The sequence below is a fragment of the Mobula hypostoma genome, chromosome 9 (genome assembly GCF_963921235.1).
Source record: "Mobula hypostoma chromosome 9, sMobHyp1.1, whole genome shotgun sequence".
Classification (NCBI taxonomy): Eukaryota; Metazoa; Chordata; class Chondrichthyes; order Myliobatiformes; family Myliobatidae; genus Mobula; species Mobula hypostoma.
Window position 1 is genome coordinate 13928382 of NC_086105.1, and position 20070 is coordinate 13948451.

Below are 20070 nucleotides of genomic sequence, written 5' to 3' on the forward strand. Positions count from 1 at the left end.
ACTGCTCGACTCTCTCAACACTCACAACCGTGTGGCTAGGCTCAGCTCAAATGCCATCTATATATTTGATGTTGACACAACTATTGTTGGCAGAGTTTCAAATGGTTACGAGGAAGGGTACAGGAGCAAGATAGATTAACTGGTTGCATGACGTCGCCTTGCACTCAACTTCAGTAAGACCATGGAATTGATTGTAGACTTAAGGAAGGGGAAGTTGTGGGAATCAGTTCTCATTGAGGAATCAGCAGTGAAAAGGGTGAGATGGTTCAACTCTCTGAAGATCTATCCTGGGCCCAACATATTGATGCAATTACAAAGAAGTAATCACAGTGGCTATATTTCATTAGGATTTTGAGGAGACTTGGTATGTTGCCAAAGACTCTTGTAAATTTCTGCAGGTGCACAGTGGAGAGCATTCTAACTGGTTACATCACCATCTGGTATGGAGAGGCAACTACACAGGATCAGAAAAGGATACAGTAAGTTGTAAACTCGGCCATCTCCATCACAGGCACCAACTTCCCCAGCATCAAGGACACCTTCAAAATATGATTTGTCAGGAAGGTGGCATTCATCATTAAGGACATCCATCACCCAGGACATACCATGTTCTCATTGCTACCATCAGGGAGGAGGTACAGGAGCCTGAAGACACAGACTCAACCTTTCAGGAACAAGTTCTTCCCTTCTGCCATCAGATTTCTGAATGGGCAATGTACTCATGAATACTATTCACTATTTTTTGCTCTCTTTTTTTACTACTTATTAAATGTAATTTATATACATTTATAGTCTAAATGTATATATAAGTACATTTATATTGTAATTTTAAGTTTAATTTATTATAGACTGCAATGAACTGCTGCCACAAAACAAACAGCAAATTTCATGACACATACTAGTAATATTAAACCTGATTGTGATTCTAACTGTTCCTGAATCTACTAGTGTGAGACCTAAGGCTCCTGTACCTCCTTCCTGATGGCAGCAGCAAGAGGAGTGTATGGCCTGGATGGTGGGGTGCTTGGTGATGGATGCTGCTTTCCTGCAACAGTGCTCCTTGTAGATGCGCTCAGTGGTAGGGAGGGCTTTACCTGTGACGGACTGGACTGTATCCACTCTGTTTAGTAGGCTTTTCCATTCAAGGGCAATGGTGTTTCCATACCAGGCCATGATTCAACCAGACAGTCAGTGTTCTCTCCACCATGTATCAGCAGAAGTTTGTCAAAAGTTTTAAGTGATGTACCAAAACTTTGCAAGCTTCTTTGAAAGTAGAGGTGCTGCCATGCCTTCTTTCTAATGGCACTTAAGTGCTGAAACCAGGACAGATCCTCTGAAATGACAACGCCGAGGAACTTAAAGTTGCTGACCCTCTCCACCTCTGATCCCCAGATAAGTACTGGTTTGTGGACCTCTGATTTCCTCCTCCTGTAGTCAATAATCAGCTTGGTGTTGCTGATGTTGAGTGAGAGCTTGTTGTGGCATCATTCAACCAGATGTTCACTCTCACTCCTCTATGCTGATTCGTCACCACCTTTGATTCGGCCAACGGTGGTATCATCAGTGAACACTAGTGTGCAGAAGACTGTCTCTGCACAACATGTTAAACCTTGGAGTGGATGAGCTACAGCAGCAGAAGACCACAAACATACATTTAATGGGAATTTTATTAGATGCAGGAGGTACATAATAAAGTGGCCTCAATGTATTTTTAAAATCTTTTATAGGATTCTAAACAATTGACTGCAGTGACAGGAGATGCAGCAATAATGATTTTGAGAAAAATACACTGATTTCCAAAATGGACGTTGACAAATATAAATATAAATAGTTATTGGAAAGAAAAATAGGAAACAATAGACAAGTAAATCCATCAATTATCAGGAAAATGATGTTATGGAATAACAAGGGAAAATAATACAATGAAACATGATTTTACAAATTATGTTGATTAAAGAAATTTAGGATAGATTAGAGCATACTAGTGAAAATAACATCAGACATTTCATGAAGTGCCACACAATAGATTAATACATCAAATAAGAGTTCACAGAACAGAAATACACCAACATGCAATGATAGTTGGTCAAAGGAAAGAAAGAAAATGAGGGATAATGAGCCTTTTTTTCAAATTGTCAAACTTTCAAGTGGTATGACACAGGAATCAGGACTAAACGATTTACACTCAGCATTAATGACTTAGGTGAAAGGTCAGAATGTACTTACATAGTAAGATGAGCTGTGAGGATAATGTGAAAAGTCTGCATGCAAGATGAGCTGTGAGGATAATGTGAAAAGTCTGCATGCAACCAGATGAAGATAGTGGGCAAGAAGGTAGCAGATAGAATTGAATGCAGGGAAACATGTGATTAGTCCTTTTGATTGGAATAGCTATTTTTAAATTAGTGAGAATTTATGTCCAAGTGTACTGGTTCATAACACACTGAAGCTGTTAAGGAATACATCAATGTTTAAGAAGTTAAAATTGTATTTTACTCTTTATTGCAAAGAAGTAAAATGCAAGAAAAGAAGATATGATGCATTAAATATGGTTTTAGTGAAAACACAACTTGTGTAATAGATACAATTTTGATTTCTACTTGCCATGAAGATGCCATATGACCTATGAAGAAAGATTGAGTAAAGTTAGTTGAAATTTGCTAAAATCTAGAAGAATGTGAGGTAAATGCATTGAAGCATAGAATATTTAGAGGGATTAATAGATTTTGAAAATCTCTGGCTGGAGAACATGGATTCATGTGGCATTCAAGTTAAAAGGTCCGCAAATTACAACTGAGATGAAGAAAGATTTCATTACTTGGAAGTTTGAAAATTTATTGATTTCTATATCCCAGAAGCTGTGTATGTTCAGACTCTGGGTATGTTCAAGAATGAGATCAGAAAATTTTTGGAATGAATGAATCAAATGAGGTAGGGAATTAGTCATAATCTTGTTGAAAGGTAGAACAGGCTTCGTGGGCCATGCAGCCTATTTCTGCTTCTATTTCTTATGTTTTTATGTTCTTCTTTAACATTGCCTGCCTCACCTGGATTGACATTGGTTCTCTGTGGGCTTTAATTAGCCCTCAGGAAATGTCTGGGTGACTCATGAGGAAATGGAAAATATAACATCTGCTGCAAGAATGGTTAGTCTCCTCTTTATTGCTCTATTTGCATTAACGCTGATTTAATTTTTTTATGGCACAATTCACTGCTTGCATGCTTAGTTTCCAAATCTCTTTAATTTGTAAATTAAAAGTGAAAATGCATTAAATACATCCTTATAACATAATTTAAATAATCATATATTAAGACAAATCATACAATATCCTCAACTGCTGAAATTTTAATTTCTCTCTACATAAGGTAAGAAAGACTATTGTTACAATTCTTTCCAAATCAAGATAAAGAGATTTGTGAGAAACTACTTAAATTTATCAATTTTACCATTTGTCTGAGTTATTCTGTTTCACACAGTTACGTTTTCATAAAATAAGCGAATTTGTCCAAAATATATCAAGTGGAAGAGTAAACAAAATGTCTCTTTATAGGATGTAAAATTGCCTCATCTGGCAGATACTATGTTTTCAATTTGATCTGAAAGTGAACTCTGTTTACCCATATGAAAAATCCAGTATGGCTGTTGCAATTATGTATGTAATGTTCCTTCTTCAGTGACCATAATCTACCATTTATTAGTGTCCTACTAATTATTATATAATCAAGCAAAATATCTTACACCTGGAAATTTCTCAAAACTGCTTTTGTTCCTTCATTGTTACACAATTAACAGTCACCAATTCAACTTTTTTACAAATATTAAAGTTGGACACATCATTAAAAATGGTTAACACCTATCTAATTTTACAGATGAGTCTTGGTCAGTCCCTGACCACTCAAGCTTTGTGGTACTGAAGGCCATTTTGATGCACACTACCTATCCGTTGAAGCATTGGTAGACACAAATAAATACAAATTTAATATTCCAAATCTTTGTGTTGCACTGTGGTCATATCCCCAGTGCCGATGGTGACTGGGCTGCTGCAGGTTTCTGCGAACACTTAGTCCGACTTGATACTGCTGTGTATTATTAAAGCTAATGGAGCACTTCATTGAAGAGTGAATTGAGCTAGTCATAGTCATACTTTATTGATCCCGAGGGAAATTTGGTTTTGTTACAGTTGCACTAACCAAGCTTAGGCTGAGGCTTCTTCTATGATGGATTCTATAGTTTGCATCCATGCCACCTTTACACCACTTCTAAATCGTCTAGTCACTGCCTTGTCCCCCACCCCTGGTTCAAATTCCAGTTTCTCATTTATTCTGTCTCCTGAACTTTATCCCTCTACTATTTTAGAAGAAATTATTTTACTTGTCAGTAATAATATTAATTTCACTGTTAATCGGTGAACTCCATACACTTATAAGACAGGAAGTGCTAACATCAGTATTTCATCATGTACCTTAATACATGATGTTTCTTATGAAATAAATCAGTCCAGCTATTCGTTATGTTTACGAGGATAATTAAAGCCAAAATTCAATTCCCTCTATTTTTGATACTATGGTGGTAGTGACCCCTGTCTTAGTATCCACATTATGACACCTGAAATGGACCTCAAATCTTTGAGTTGCAGCTAACTGGAGGACCATTGGAGGCAAATATCCATTGAAGCTCAGGGATTGTGGAACAAATCTCAATTCACAAATCTTCAATGAATGACTTGAACTTGATCTTTCTTCATCTAATTAGAATGAGTGATCATGTACAGGAAAATCTTTTTGCCTCACCCACCCCATTGAAATGTAATTCCTTTGAAGCAGAAATAGATTCAGGAAATTTCTAAGTATTTAATTTACTGATTTGGAAAGCAGTTTGACATTTTTTTAAAAACTGTCTATAAAATCATTTCCCGACAAATGTTTTCTTAATGATCTTAATATGATTTATTGTTAACACAAAAGATTTTGCAGGTACTGCAAATCCAGAACAACACATGCAAAATGCATGAGGAACTCAGTTGGTCAGGCAACATCTGTGGAAATGAATCATCAATCAATGTTTTGGGCCAAGGCCCGTCATCAGGACTGGAAAAGAAGGGGTAAGGTGCCAGAATAAGAAGAGGTGGGGGGGAGGTGAAGAAGGACGAGCTGGAAGGTGATGGGTGAAGCCAGGTGGGTGAGGGGGTATGAAGTATGAAGCTGAGAGGTGATAATTGGAAAAGGCAGAGGGCTGGAGAAGTAATCTGATAGGAGAGGAGAATGGACTGTGGGAGAAAGGAAGGAGGAAGGGCACCAGGTGGGGGAGTTGATAGGCAGGTGAGAAGAAAAGGTAAGAGGCCAGCGTGGGAAATTGAAGAAGAAAAAAGAAGGGGAGAAAAATTACCCTAAGGAGAAACCAATGTTCATGCCATCAGATTAGAAGCTACCAAGACAGAATATGAGATGTTGCTCCTCCAACATGAGAGTAGCCTTATCGTAGCAGCAGAGAAGACTTAAATGTCAGACCAGGAATAGGGATAGGAATCTGTGAGGTAACACTTCACCTGTGAATCTATTGGGGTCATCTATTGTATCTGGTGCTCCCAACGAGGTCGCCTCTACACTGGTGAGACCTGATGTAATAGGGGAAACCGCTTTATCGAGCACATCCCCATCCCCCACCTTTTTCTGGTATCTTCCTTTCCTTTCCAGTCCTGATGAAGGGTCTTGGCCAGAAATGTTGACTGTTGATTCATTTTCGTAGATGCTGCCTGGCCTGCTGAGTTCCTCTAGCATTCTGTATGTTTTATTGTTAACTATTGCATTTTATTGTGTTATAGTTGCTCGATTTTCAGATTAATTTTCAATGTTTTCTAAATTTCTGTGAGTTGAGTAAAAAGCTGAACCCAACAGCTGATGCAATAGAGGAACAAAAATGAGTGTGATTATCACCATATAACAATTACAGCACGGAAACAGGCCATCTCAGCCCTTCTAGTCCGTGCCGAACACTTACACTCACCTAGTCCCATCTACCTGCACTCAGCCTATAACCCTCCATTCCTTTCCTGTCCATATACCTATCCAGTTTTTTTTAAATGACAAAAGCGAACCTGCCTCTACCACTTCTACTGGAAGCCCGTTCCACACAGCTACCACTCTCTGAGTAAAGAAGTTCCCCCTCGTGTTACCCCTAAACTTTTGCCCCTTAACTCTCAACTCATGTCCTCTTGTTTGAATCTCCCCTACTCTCAATGGAAAAAGCCTATCCACGTCAACTCTATCTATCCCCCTCATAATTTTAAACACCTCTAACAAGTCCCCCCTCAACCTTCTATGCTCCAAAGAATAAAGACCTAACTTGTTCAACCTTTCTCTGTAACTTAGGTGCTGAAACCCAGGTAACATTCTAGTAAATCTCCTCTATACTCCCTCTATTTTGCTGACTTCTTTCCTATAATTCGGTGACCAGAACTGTACACAATACTCCCAAGTTTGGCCTCACCAATGCCTTGTACAATTTTAACATTACATCTCAACACCTGTACTCAATGTTCTGATTAATAAAGGCCAGCATCCCAAAAGCTTTCTTCACCACCCTATCCACATGAGATTCCACCTTCAGGGAACAATGCACCATTATTCCTAGATCCGTCTGTTCTACTGCATTCCTGAATGCCCTACCATTTACCATGTATGTCCTATATTGATTAGTCCTACCAAAATGTAATACCTCATGCTTATCAGCATTAAACTCCATCTGCCATCTTTCATCCCACTCTTCTAACTGGCCTAAATCTCTCTGCAAGCTTTGAAAACCTACTTCTTTATCCACAACACCACCTATCTTAGTATCATCTGCATACTTACTCATCCAATTTACAACCCCATCATCCAGATCATTAATGTATATAACAAACAACATTGGACCCAGTACAGATCCCTGAGGCACACCACTAGTTACCGGCCTCCAACCTGACAAACAGTTATCCACCACTACTCTCTGGCATCTCCCATCCAGCCACAGTTGAATCCATTTTACTACTTCAATATTAATACCTACGATTGAACCTTCCTAACTAACCTTCCGTGTGGAACCTTGTCAAAAGCCTTACTGAATTCCATATAAACAACATTCACCACTTTACCCTCGTCAATTTTCCTAGTAACCTCTTCAAAAGATTCAATAAGATTTGTCAAACATAACCTTCCACATACAAATCCACGTTAACTGTTCCTAATTAGACCCTGTCTATCCAGTTAATTATATATACCATCTCTAAGAATACTTTCCATTAATTTACCCACCACTGACGTCAAAATTACAGGCCGATAATTGCTAGGTTTACTCTTAGAATGCTTTTTAAACAATGGAACCACATGAGCAATACGCCAATCCTCCAGCACCATTCCCATTTCTCATCACATTTGTAATATTTCTGTCAGAGCCCCTGCTATTTCTACACTAACTTCCCTCAAAGTCCAAGTGAATGTCCTGTTAGGACCCAGAGACTTATCCACTTTAATATTCCTTAAAAGCGCCAGTACTTCCTCTTCTTTAATCATCATAGTTTCCATAACTACCCTACTTGTCTCCCTTACCTTACACAATTCAATATCCTTCTCCTTAGTGAATACCGAAGAAATTGTTCAAAATCTCCCCCATTTCTTTTGGCTCCGCACATAGCTGTCCACTCTGATTCTCTAATTTATTTTAAACCTATTTTATCCCTCACTATCCTTTTGCTATTAATATAACTGTAGAAACCCTTTGGATTTATTTTCACCTTACTTGCCAAAGCAACCTCGTATCTTCTGTTAGCTTTTCTAATCTCTTCCTTAAGATTCTTTTTACATTCTTTATATTCCTTGAGCACCTCATTTACTCCATGATTCCTATATTTATTGTAGATCTTTCTCTTTTTCCGAACCAAATTTCCAATATCCCTTGAAAACCATGGCTCTCTCAAACTTTTAACCTTTCCTTTCAACCTAACACGAACATAAAGATTCTGTACCCTCAAAATTTCACCTTTAAATGACCTCTATTTCTCTATTACATCCTTCCCATAAAACAAATTGTCCTAATCCACTCCTTTTAAATCCTTTCGCATCTCCTCAAAGTTAACCTTTCTCCAATCAAAAATCTCAACCCTGGGTCCAGTCCCATACTTTTCCATAATTATATTGAAACTAATGGCATTGTGATCACTGGTCCCGAAGTGCTCCCCAACACATACCTCCATCACCTGACCTATCTCAGTCCCTAACAGAAGATCCAACACTGCCCCTTCTCTAGTTGGTACCTCTATGTATTTCTGCAAAAAACTATCCTGCACACATTTTACAAACTCCAGACCATCCAGCCCTTTTACAGAATGGGCTTTTCAGTCTATGTGTGGAAAATTAAAATCTCCCACAATCACAACCTTGTGCTTACTACAAATATCTGCTATCTCCTTACAAATTTGCTCCTCCAAATCTCACTCCCCATTAGGTGGCCTATAATACACCCCTATAAGTGTTGTTACGCCTTTCCCGTTCCTCAGTTCCACCCAAATAGCCTCCCTAGACGAGCCCCCTAATCTATCCTGCCAAAGCACCGCTGTAATATTTTCTCTGATAAGCAATGCAACACCTCCCCCTCTTACCCCTCTAATTCTATCACACCTGAAGCAACAAAATCCAGGAATATTTAGTTGCCAATCACATCCCTCCTGCAACCATGTTTCACTAATAGCTACAACACCATATTTCCAGGTATCAATCCATGCTCTAAGCTCATCCACCTTTATTACAATGCTCCTAGCATTAAAATAGATGCTTTTAAGAAACCCTCCACCTCTTACTCTCTGTCCCTAATAGTGCAAGCAACTTTATTATCTTTTTCTTCCTTCTCCCCTACATCTTCAGTCTGAGCACTCCCCTTCTCTGTCACCTGCCTATCCTCCCTCACACACAGTCTACTAGCTTTCTCTGTTTGTGAACTAACCTCGTCTCTCCTAGTCTCTTCAATTTGATTCCCACCCCTCAACCATTCTCGTTTAAAGTCTGTCCAGTAGCCTTTGCAAATCTCCCCGCCAGGATATTGGTCCCCCTAGGATTCAAGTGCAACCTGTCCTTTTTGTACAGGTCACACCTGCCCCAAAAGAGGTCCCAGTGATCCAGAAACTTAAATCCCTGCCCCCTGCTCCAATCCCTCCGCCATGCATTTATCCTCCACCTCATTCCATTCCTACTCTCACTGTCGCGTGGCACAGGCAGTAATCCCGAGATTACTACCTTTGCGGTCCTTCTTCTCAACTCCCTTCCGAACTCCCTATATTCTCCTTTCATGACCTCTTCCCTTTTCCTACCTATGTCATTAGAACCTATATGTATCACGACCTCTGGCTCCTCACCCTCCCACTTCAGGATATCTTGGACACTATCAGAAACATCCCGGACCCTAGCACCAGGGTGGCAAAGTATCATCCGGGTCTCCAGACTGCATCCACAGAATCGCCTATCTGACCCTCTAAATATCGAGTCCCCTATTACTACTGCCCTGCCCTTCCTTTCCCTACCCTTCTGAGCTACAGGGCTGGACTCTGTGCCGGAGGCACGGCCACTGTTGCTTCCCCCAGGTAGGCTGCCCCCCCCCCCCTGCAACAGTACTCAAACAGGTGTACTTATTGTCAAGGGGTACAGCCACCAGGGTACTCTCTAGTACCTGACTCTCCCCCTTCCCCCTCCTAACCGTGACCCACCTTTCTGCCTCCCGTGGCCCCGGTGTGACCACCTGCCTGTAACTGCTCTCTGTCAACTCCTCACTCTCTCTGACCAGACAAAGGTCATTGAACTACAGCTCCAGTTCCCTAACACGGTCCCTTAGGAGCTGCAGCTCGGCGCACCTGGTGCAGATGTGGACGTCCGGGAGGCCTGGAGCCTCCAGGACCTCCCATATCCGACACCGAGAACAGCAAGCTGCCCTCACACTCATACTTCCCCCTTTCCTCAAATAACAGGAAAAATTGAAAACCAAACCTACTTGCTTCTCCCCCATTTCACGTACATCTGCTCTCACTCCATCCTCCCACCACCCCACTAGTAATAGGGTTCCCCTGGTCCTCACCTACCACCCCACCAGCCTCCGGGTCCAACATATTATTCTCCGTAACTTCCGCCACCTCCAATGGGATCCCACCACTAAGCATATCTTTCCCTCCCCCCCCCTCTGCATTCCGCAGGGATCGCTCCCTACACAACTCCCTTGTCCATTCGTCCCCCCCATCCCTCCCCACTGATCTCCCTCCTGGCACTCATCCGTGTAAGCGGAACAAGTGCTACACATGCCCTTACACTTCCTCCCTTACCACCATTCAGGGCCCCAAACAGTCCTTCCAGGTGAGGCATCACTTCACCTGTGAGTCGACTGGGGTGATATACTGCGTCCGGTGCTCCCGATGTGGCCTTTTATATATTGGTGAGACCCGATGCAGACTGGGAGACCGCTTTGCTGAACATCTACGCTCTGTCCGCCAGAGAAAGCAGGATCTCCCAGTGGCCACACATTTTAATTCCACATCCCATTCCCATTCTGACATGTCTATCCACGGCCTCCTCTACTGTAAAGATGAAGCCACACTCAGGTTGGAGGAACAACACCTTATATTCCGTATGGGTAGCCTCCAACCTGATGGCATGAACATTGACTTCTCTAACTTCCGCTAGGCCCCACCTCCCCCTCGTACCCCAACTGTTACTCTTTTTTATGCACACATTCTTTCTCTCACTCTCCTTTTTCTCCCTCTGTCCCTCTGAATATACCTCTTGCCCATCCTCTGGGTCACCCCCCCCCCCCCGTCTTTCTTCCCGGACCTCCTGTCCCATGATCCTCTCGTATCCCCTTCTGCCTATCACCTGTCCAGCTCTCGGCTCCATCCCTCCCCCTCTTGTCTTCTCCTATCATTTTGCATCTCCCCCTCCCCCTCCAGCTTTCAAATCCCTTACTCACTCTTCCTTCAGTTAGTCCTGACGAAGGGTCTCGGCCTGAAACGTCGACTGCGCCTCTTCCTATAGATGCTGCCTGGCCTGCTGCGTTCACCAGCAACTTTGATGTGTGTTGCTTGAATTTCCAGCATCTGCAGAATTCCTGTTACTTGCTTCGCCTGTTTCCGCCTAAGCCTATTGAGCCAAAGCCCTTAAGCCTTCACTCTGCTCCTGGCTCACTCCGCTGCCCGCAAAATAACGCTGTCCACTGTATAAGGCTGTGTTCCTTTTAAATCTTCCGCGCTTCACTGCCCAACGTCACATGCCTGTGCAGTCCCACCTCTCTGAAGTCTGATGTGAAGAAGAAAAATTCAAAATGGCTCCCGCCACAGTCCCGCTCCAATTCTCAGACTTCCTTCTCCAAATTATTAGTAGTGAAGTAGTAATCTCCAAAGGATTAGTACTGAAATAACTTTGTATGGTTGGCTGAGGTGTTACTGGTATAGATGTATTAATAGTATAATAGCAACTCCATTTTTTTTTATTGCAGAACACTCTCCTTAAAGAACTGTATCAGGAGTAGGACAGTATCAAAGGATATAACAGGAATCAGGAGTAGGTGCAAGAGATGAACAGACCATTATAATCATGTTGTAATGTACATGCTGACCACATCTGTAATTGCAACTGATGACAAAGTTTTGTCTATATCTACGTAATTGTTAAATGGGAATGCAAGATGATTTCTTATCAGCTTTTAACTTTTATTCCCAATCAATATGAATACAAATTCAATAAAACAATTATTACATCCATTTCATTATACACAATATCAATGCCTGACAAAAAACAAATTTAAACTGGTTATATTTAATACTTGATGATAATGATTTGCTTTTAAAAATGCTATAGCTAAATATCTGAAAAACAGAAAGTGAAGATATTGGGAATAAGCTGTCAGCTACTTGTGGGGTTGAGGGTGGTCATGAATAAAGGTTAAATAGCATCTAACATAAGGCCACAAACGAGAGAAAATAGGCAGAAAATCCAAAGCAACAGACACAAAATGTTGGAGGAACTCAGTAGGTTGGACAGAATCTATAGAAAAGAGTAAGCAGTTAAAGTTTCGGACAGAGAGCTGGGATTTGTGTCCTGATGAAGGGTCTTGGCCCGTAACATCGACTGTTTTACTCTTTTCTATAGATACTGCCTGGCCTTCTGAGTTCCTCCAGCATTTTGTGTGTCTAACATAAGACTACAGTTGGAATCACTTACATGCACTATGTAGAGATGGTGGCTGATCCAGCATATCTACAAATTATTATTTTTGTTGATATTTCTATTTATTTCAATAGCATTGGTTAATATGATCATATGATAGTTGTTTATGCAAGTTTTAATATAGTCACTATACTGGCTTACAACCATTTTAAATAGTTATTAAATAATATTGTGTAAACATATAAACCAATGCACCAGCGAATAAAATCACCCCTCCAATGAATCCATTCATCCATGAATTCCTCCCCTGCCAGTACTACCCCTCCCCTTGTCACCACCATGATCGTATTTACATACACAGCTTGAACTTCAAAACACTGCAAGTCTGTCGCAGGAGGCTTGTGTTTTCACTGCATAGTAATGATTTTCCAACACACTGGGATCAAATGCCGAAGTAGAAAATAAATCATTGCATAAATTTAAAATCTGGTTAAAGGCAACATGTACGATAATTCAAATGAACCACTATATACAATTTGTCTACATGCAGACAGAAGAAACTAAATGTTTGCTACCATGTTGCTTCAGCATCTAATTCATTATATCAATTCCGAGTTTAAAATAATATTATACATAGAAAATAGAACATGGACACTATTCATTTACACATTGATATTTCTATTATGTTATCTGAGCACAGATAAGAGTTTATGGTTGCTTAAGTTAAGAGAAGCCTAAAAAATGTGTTCAATCGATGGAAGAGGGTGCCTCTGTGAAATTGGTTCTTAGCCATATAGTCATAGTCATACTTTATTGATCCGGGGGGGGGGTGGGATTGGTTTTCGTTACAGTTGCACCATAAATAATTAAATAGTAATAGAACCATAAATAGTTAAATAGTAATATGTAAATTATGCCAGGAAATAAGTCCAGGATCAGCCTATTGGCTCAGAGTGTCTGACCCTCCAAGGGAGGAGTTGTAAAGTTTGATGGCCACAGGCAGGAATGACTTCCTATGATGCTCTGAGAGTGCTGTTGGATTTTAAAGTGAGAATGTAAAATATGGTCCTGAATTGTTGAAGTAAACGTGCTCTGCAAAGCAATCATAAAATCTTTGCTTGGGCTTCTTTAGTGAAAGGGGACTACATTGTGAATAGGGAATGCACTGAATTGGAATAAGCACAAGTAACTTACGGAAAAAAAAGACTGTTTGTGTCCAAAGGTAACGGGAAGGACAGGTGATTGCTTTGTGGAGCAGGGGAGTGACCAAGCTTCCTGCTACTTGCCACTTTAATTTTCCATCCTACTCCCCCTTGAACTATCTGTTATCTTTTCCACATTTAAAATGAGGGCCAACAGAAATCTGAGGAAAAGCATCTAATCTATCTGAGCCTGTTACTGCCCTTGACACTCATTCTCCATCTGCAGGTCTCTATCTGCATTAGACTGCCAGGAGTGATGGTGAAGGGAGATACAATAGTGTCTTTTGAGGTGCCCTTCAATACGCAGATATATGGATTATATGTGGGCAGCAAGGATCTGGTGTCATTAGGTGTCAGCAAGGATCTGCTGTAAGTCATCCAAATGTGATATTGGCTCATTCCTTTACTCTATTCACTCAGACTAACCTATTGGAATTGTCCCTATTATTAGCAACACATTACACTTCTTTGTCTATATTACCCTTCACGTTCCCTCCCCCCCATCAATTTAGTTGACTGAATAAATTCCAACAACTCATCCCCATGGCAGTACTGGTACTGTATAACAAATTTCCAAAAAGATATTGCTTTTAAATTATCAGGGGTTCAGAGTCCTGTCGTACTGATTTTCATTGTTAAAACCCCCAGTTATTTGGATGATACGGATATTACCAAAGTTCAGAATAAAGTAAATTTCTTATCAAAGTACATGTATGTCACCATATACAACTCTTGAGATTCATTTTCTCCCGGGTATTCACAGTAAATACAGGAAGCACAACAGAATCAATGAAAACCGCACCCAACAGGATGGACAAACAATCAATGTACAAAAGACAGCAAACTGTGCAAATACAAGAAGAAAGAAAACAAATAAACAATAAATATCAAGAACATGAGTTGAAGAGTCCTTGAGAGTGAGTCCATAGTTTGTGTGAACAGATCAGTGATGGAGTGAGTAAAGTTATCCTCTCTGCTTCAAATGCCTAATAGTTGAGGGGACCAGGACAGATCCTCTGAAATGATAACACTGAGAAATTTAAAGTTGCTGTCCTTTTCCACCTCTGATCTCCTGATGCGGACTAGATCATGGACTTCCAGTTCCCACCTCCTGATGTCAACAGTCAGCTTCTTGATCTTGCTGAGCAATTTACTAACATGGTTAGAGCATTGGCTGATTGGTAGGAGGCAGTGAGTGGGAATAAATGGATAATTGTCTGGTTGGCTGCTAGTGACTAGTGGTGTTCTGCAGGAGTCGGTGTTGGGACTGCTTTTTATGCTGGATATCAATGATATAGATAATGGAATAGATGGCTTTGTTGCCAAGTTTGCAGATGGTTTTAAGATTGGTGGAGGGGCGGGTCGCATTGAGGAAAGAGCTAGGCTGCAGAAGGACTTGGGCAGATTAGGAGAATGGGCAAGAAAGTGGATAATGAAATACAATGTTGGAAAATGCATGGTCATACACTTTAGTAGTAGAAATAAATATGCAGACTATTTTTTAAACAGGGAGAAAATCCAAAAATCTGAGATGCAAAGGGACTTGGGAGTCCTTATTCAGAACATCCTAAAGGTTAACTTACAGGTTGAGTCAGTGGTAAGGAAGGCAAATGCAATGTTAGCATTCATTTGAAGAGATCTTGAATACAAGAGCAAGGGTGTGATGCTGAGGCTTTATAAGGCACTGGTGGGGCCCTACCTTGAGTATTGTAAACAGGTTTGGGCTCCTCATCTGAGAAAAGATGTGCTGGCTTTGGAGTTGTCCAGAGGTGGTTCACAAGGATGATTCCAGGAATGAAAGGGTTATCATATGAGGAATGTTTGATGGCTCTCTAATTGCTGGAATTTAGAAGGAAGAAGGAGGATCTCATTGAAACCTTTTGAATCTTGGAAGACCTAGACAGAATATATGTGGAAAGGATGTTTTCGTGGTGGGGGAGTTTAAGACAAGAGGGCACTGCCTCAGGATAGAGAAGGCCAGGGAATGGGATTGAGGAGGGGAAAAAAAGGATCCGCCATGATTGAATGGCAGAGCAGACTTGATGGACTAAATGGCCTAATTCTGCTCCTATTCTTATGGTTTTATGATCTGACATTGAGTGAGAGGTTGTTGTGGCACTACTCAGCTGGATTTTCAATCTCCCTCCTATATGCTGATTTGTCACCACCTTTGATTTGGGAAAAAACGGTGTTGTTGTCAGCAAACTTAAATATTGCATTGGGGCTCTGCCTACCCTCACGGTCATAAGTATAGAGCAAATAGAGCAGGGGGTTAAGCATAGAGCCTTGTGGTGTACCTGTGCTGATGGAGGTTGTGGAGGAGACTTGTTGCTAATCCAAACTTACTTTGGTCTGCAAGTGAGGAAATCAAGGATCCAGTTGCATAAGGTGGTTCTGAGGCAAAGGACTTGAAGCTTATTTGAGGGGATGATAGTATTGAATGTCGAGCTGTAGTCAATGAAGAGCATCCTGATGTATGCATCTTTGCTGTCCAGATATTTCAGTATTGAGTGATGAGCCAGTAAAATGCCATCTGTTGTTCACCTGATGTAATGGTAGGCAAATTGGAGCGGGTCCAAGTCGCTTCAAAGACAGGAGTTGATATGTTTCATCATCAATCTGTCAAAGCACTTCATCACAGTGGATGTATGTGCTACTGGACGATGGTCATTGAGGCAGATTACTACATTCTTCTTAGCCACTGGTAAAATTGAAGCATATCCTGAAGGATACTCTCATATCAGCTTCAGAGACTGAAATCACAGAATCATCAGGGTCTGTGGGTGTTCATGAAGGTGCCTCCGTGTTTCAACAATCAAAGCAAGCATAAAAGGCATTCATCAGGGAGAGAAGCCTTGTTATCACCTATGTCACTTGGCTTCACTTTGTAGGAGGTGACAGCATTCAAGCCCTGCTACAGCTGTCAAGCATTCTTCAATGATTCAAGTTGGTCTGGAATTACCACTTTGCAAGTGAAATGGCCTTTCGGAAATCCTATCTGGACCTTTTGTAATTTACTACTTGGTCACCAGATCTGAATGTCACTGATCTGGCCCTCAGCAGATTGCAGATGTCATGGTTTATCCAGGCCTTATGGTTAGGGAAGGATCTGAATGATGTTATGGGGACACACTGATCTACAACTGTTTTTATAAAGTTTCTAACAGCCATGTATTCATTCAGATCCTCTAATGTGTGCTTCAACATGGCCCAGTCCACCGACTCAAAGCAATTGTGTGCCTCCCATGATTAACACATTGATATCCTTATCTCTGGAGCCTTGCTCTTTAGCCTCTCCATGTATGCAGGTAGGAGGAGGACAGCTAGATGATCAGATTTCCCAAAATGTGGTCTAGGCATGGAATGGTAGTCATCCCTAATCATAGTATAAGAGTAGTTGAGTGTGTTGGGACCCCTGGTGGTGCAGGTGATATTTTGCTGATAATTGGACAGAGATTTCTTCAAACAAGTCTGATTGAAGTCTCCAACAATTATTTGATAGGCGTCAGGAGAGGCTGTTTCTTATTTGATGATGGTGACATTCAATTTCTTGAGTGCCACTTAGCACCTGCTTTTGGTGGTATATAAACTACAATCAGAATCATGGAGAACAACTCGCTTGGTAAGTAGAATGGTCAGTTCTTAATCATTAGATGTTCCAGGTCGGGCGAACAAGACCACCGTGTCCAAGCACAACAAAGAGTTTATCATGAAACACAGACACCCACTAATTGCCTTTTCCAATTCAGCACTCCAGTCCATTCAGTTTATTGAGATGCCCTCTGGTCTTACCAGCATATCCAATGTGTCCAGAGTAAGCCTTGTCTCTGCAAAACACAGAACCTCATTTCCCTCTGATACAGCAATCTTGCCCTTAGAACCTCAATCTTGTTCTCCAGCAAATGTACATTTGCTACAAGATGCTGGTAGAGAAAGTTTCATAGCCAGCATTTTAGTCTGTCTTTTAGCTCTCTCCGTCTCTCTCTCCTTCAGTCATGGTGATGGACCTTCATCAGAGCTGTACCTCCTTAAAGGAGCTGTACTTGCAAGTGCAGTCCAATCCAATGAGTCCAACAGAAGATCGTGATATCACTCATTCATTAAGACATTTCAGACGTATGTTATTTAAAGGGAAATTACAGGCTGCAGTTTTCAGTGAGAGGAGTTCAGATGAAGTATATTTCAGGGTTTTGTAAGCTTCCCATGACACCAGCGCCATCTTGCCTTTCTACCTGATTTCTGATGACAAGTTCTCAGTTTTCCAGTGGAGTGTGTGCTTAGATGTTAATTGAAGTTTTTCTCCTCTCCCTCTTCATCTATCTCTATCTCTTAATCAGTCTATTTCTCTTTCTTTTGAAGTCTCTAGTGACCCAGGTTTTACACAACTCGATACTTTGCATTTCACAAGTGTACTTAATGTATTTATGTTTATTCTTTTAATCGATGTTGGATTCTGCCTAGCCACGCCTGACAAATCCAATCATGGTATATATTTAGTCAGTAAAGACTGTCATCTTTATCTACACTCGTCGTTCTGTTCAGCTACACTGACTTCGCAGTTTATTTATTATAGTTGTTAGAGTGACCACTACTTGATTAAGCAATATACAACATTTACCATGGTAACTCTGGTTTTAACAATTAATATGAATGCCATATTGAACATTACTAACGCAGTAAATATTATACATGTATGAGGACATGCTGAATGCTGCTATATCAACACAGGCCTCACTATATGGAAGATATTTGTCCTACCCATCTCTCATATTACCTTTTCTCTGACTTACATATACCTGCACTCAAATATTATAGATGAACAATTGAACTCCAACAAATATGAATAGCGTTTCCATTCAAGAAATGGCTATGAGGATCAAGGTAATTTTTAAAAATTAAATGTTTTTATATCCTTAAATCTTTTGTTTCCTTGGTTTTAAAATCAAATTGTAGAAGTGGGCTTGTTCTCATTCAACCATCTGTCTCTCCCCAATCTCTGACCACTCATACTTAAACCCTAATACCTCTTCAGATTGCGGATTTGATACCATTGATCAAATAAAAGTATGAACCTCCCACTGATTCCAGTGCTGGTTTGTCCTCTCCTTCCACCTTCTGTTCACTTGTGTTTCAGTCTCTTTCTGCTGTCATTTCTTGTCTTTTTCTTTCTAATCTTATTTTAATCTCTTTTTCCCTTGTGCTTCTGGCTCTATTCCTAAAGACTTTCTCTTCAGTTTCTTTTTTTTCTTTCTGCTGATCTTTCCCATCATCCCTGTAAGAAATGTTTCCAGGACACTTTTTTGAAAAGTAGAGGTAGTCTAGGGTCTTTTTCAACATTTACTTGTCAATCAGCATTGATTATTTGTCTCATTGTGGCATTTTTGACTATCTGTTTATTGTCACGCTTATTTATTTGATTGAAGGTAACTCATAAACTTGTTGACCATGTGAGGCATTTTCAGGACAAAATATTCCTATAAATGCAAGGATTTTTTTTCTCAGTCCATTACCTGTGCACTGACAAAATTTGAATTTCCATCTGTGATTTTCTTTTTTCAAAGTTCAAACAAATTCACTCTCAGATCAAGGATCGAAATACTTAGATTTACTCCTTTGGATATTGATTGGGCACCACATCCCACATTGTTCTGAGATCTAGATTTAACATTAGTTATAATCTGGGGAAATTTGTCGAAACGCCCTATGTGAATCCCATGATATTCCCAACTGAGATTGCCGTTGCTGACATCACTCTGATACCATCAGCTGAGACTAGAGAATTAGTGTTATCTAGGAACAAATACTGCAGATGGATATCTCGTCATTCTAGATGATAATGTAAATAAGGCCATACAAGATATACCTGTATGTTTGTTATTCTGAAAATTATTTCCTGTAAAAATATTTTTCTTTGTTCAATATCAGTCAGTTTAAAAAAACTTGAAAATTAGAGGGAAAGTAGAACTAGGTTTCATTGCTTTGGCTTGAGCAAACTTCAATTAAAGTCCAATAAGTTAAGCATCATGAATCTAAATTTCATTGCTAGTTCTGCACCAATATAACTAAATATTATAAATGTAGTGCTATATTGTAAGAGTGTTAATATTTGGAATACAGATCAAAATAATCATTCATGTTCTTTTCTGCAATACAAGATTCTAATCAAACCATTTTGCTTGAATGTCAATTGAATATAAATCTACCAATTGGCAACTTATTAACTTGTATAACACTACAGTTAAAGTTATGGAAAATTTTATTTGTTGACAGTTACCAGAAATCTTTGAGAAAATTCAAAAAAATTTACTATTATATACGATTTACAGAATCTGAATTCTAAAGTATTTAACTTTACTTGAGGCCCTTTGAAAACCAATTGGAATAACTCAGACAAAGAAAACATTTCTGAAGATATGACTGGCAATTTTGGAAAAAATCCAGAAAATTGTACAATATTTCATGCATGTACTGTATATGTGTTTTGTTTAATCTGAATTATCATTCACAGCACAGAAAGAATTTTATTCTTACTAGCACAATGTTAAATGGATAGATGGAACATGAATGTAATATGCACGAGTTGAATATGCTTATCAGAGGAAAGATATGACAGCTTAAATATATGATGGCATTCATTTTCTGTTGCTATTTGAGGAGAGGGGCATTATGACTGTGAGGGCAGTTTGCTGTTCTC

The 20070-nt window shown here is 40.1% G+C and overlaps 1 protein-coding gene across 8 annotated transcripts in view; it reads left to right on the top strand.

The window, feature by feature from the left end:
• ppfia2 (PTPRF interacting protein alpha 2) overlaps positions 1-20070 on the top strand; it is a 352206-nt gene that overhangs the window by 285526 nt on the left and 46610 nt on the right. For 7 of the 8 annotated variants that reach the window (XM_063057742.1, XM_063057744.1, XM_063057743.1 and 4 more), the window contains one exon: positions 3084-3146. The exons of the other annotated variant lie outside the window; for it this stretch is intronic. In XM_063057742.1, the coding sequence (XP_062913812.1) occupies positions 3084-3146 (63 nt within the window). The remainder of the gene's footprint in view (positions 1-3083; positions 3147-20070) is intronic. 8 annotated transcript variants of the gene reach the window in all.